Below are 1187 nucleotides of genomic sequence, written 5' to 3'. Positions count from 1 at the left end.
CTCGGGCCCAGAGGGGGCCGGGGGGCGCAGGCAGGGCCCAGTGCCCCCCATTTGTCAGGGTCCCACACAGAGTGACCGCACCTGAGCAGCACTACCGAAGTACAGAGAGGAGGATTTTCTATCGAGTCGTACCTGACAGCAGGATTTTTAAAAGTTACAAAGAACAAACAGCTCCAGGACCTCAAGATGCTCTGTTATGAAAACAAAGAAAGGGTAAAAAAGACGATTAGAAAAATTGCCAGCCAGTAACTGCGAAACCCCTCTGTTGGGCCCGGGGAGCATCCCTCCGCCCCCGGCGGCGCCGCGTCCCAGCCACGCCACCGAGGAGGCGCCTGAAGGAGAAAAGCACTTGGGCAACTCTCACAAATCCATCGGCTTGAGCCGCTCGAGGATCTCTCGCCATCCGCCGGGACAGGGACGTCAGCAACTTCCACAGCCGATCCCGCTGAGCCGCTCTGCATCGCCCTCACGATGTGCGCAGGCAGACTGGGCTTCGAGGATCTGGATGTTCCGCTGACAATTTGTGAATGAGTTGCCGTTACTCCCTGCACGCCCGGCTTCTGTACTCTCCTCAAGGCGCAGTTAATCGAAGGAGAGGCAGAAGCTATAGTGAGAGAGCTTAAGACTTATGATTACAATCTGTAATTCCTTCGACATTGGTACCAACAAAGCTTAGAACTGATCAAAATGCAACTCTGAAAACCGCAGGCCGCATTTTAACGCCATTGGGCAAGAACAAGCTCTCGCTGACCTGGCGTTCGGATCGCTGTGTACACAGGTGTGCTTCCACTCGAGACACAGCGCTCTGTGACAGACGGCTCCTAGGAGCTCTCACCTTCATTGGAACCGATTTACGTGAAGATGGAAAATGCAGCTGAGGCTACAGAAAACATTGCCATAATTGTTTTTATATATATTTGCACACACGACTTCAGTTACGCACGGGTGCCAGTTTCAGTTACTCATCCTGCACAGCGCCTTGCCCACGTTCGTATGAAGACATGCTGAAAGGTAAATTTCCAAAAGACATTTTAAATCTTTTTATGTTTATGAAGGAGATTCACCCACGGACCCCCAGCAATCAGCTCCCAAAACCACGCTGATGCACAAAGCGGTCTTTGCCGGTTGCGTCGTTTTTGCTCACACCCCGACAAACCCGCGTGTCAAAACGAGAAGTCCCGACAAGC

At 52.6% G+C, this 1187-nt stretch overlaps 1 protein-coding gene across 1 annotated transcript in view; it reads right to left on the bottom strand.

Annotated features, from left to right (window-relative positions):
• TMEM97 (transmembrane protein 97) overlaps positions 1-1187 on the bottom strand; it is a 6562-nt gene that overhangs the window by 4642 nt on the left and 733 nt on the right. The window contains exon 2 of the mRNA XM_035889637.1: positions 365-604. Within this exon, the coding sequence (XP_035745530.1) occupies positions 365-604 (240 nt within the window). The remainder of the gene's footprint in view (positions 1-364; positions 605-1187) is intronic.

Source organism: Egretta garzetta, unplaced genomic scaffold (assembly GCF_000687185.1).
Source record: "Egretta garzetta isolate BGI_Z169 unplaced genomic scaffold, ASM68718v1 scaffold120, whole genome shotgun sequence".
Classification (NCBI taxonomy): domain Eukaryota; kingdom Metazoa; phylum Chordata; class Aves; order Pelecaniformes; family Ardeidae; genus Egretta; species Egretta garzetta.
Note: the sequence above shows the minus strand (reverse complement) of the source record. Positions and strands in the feature narration are given on the sequence as shown.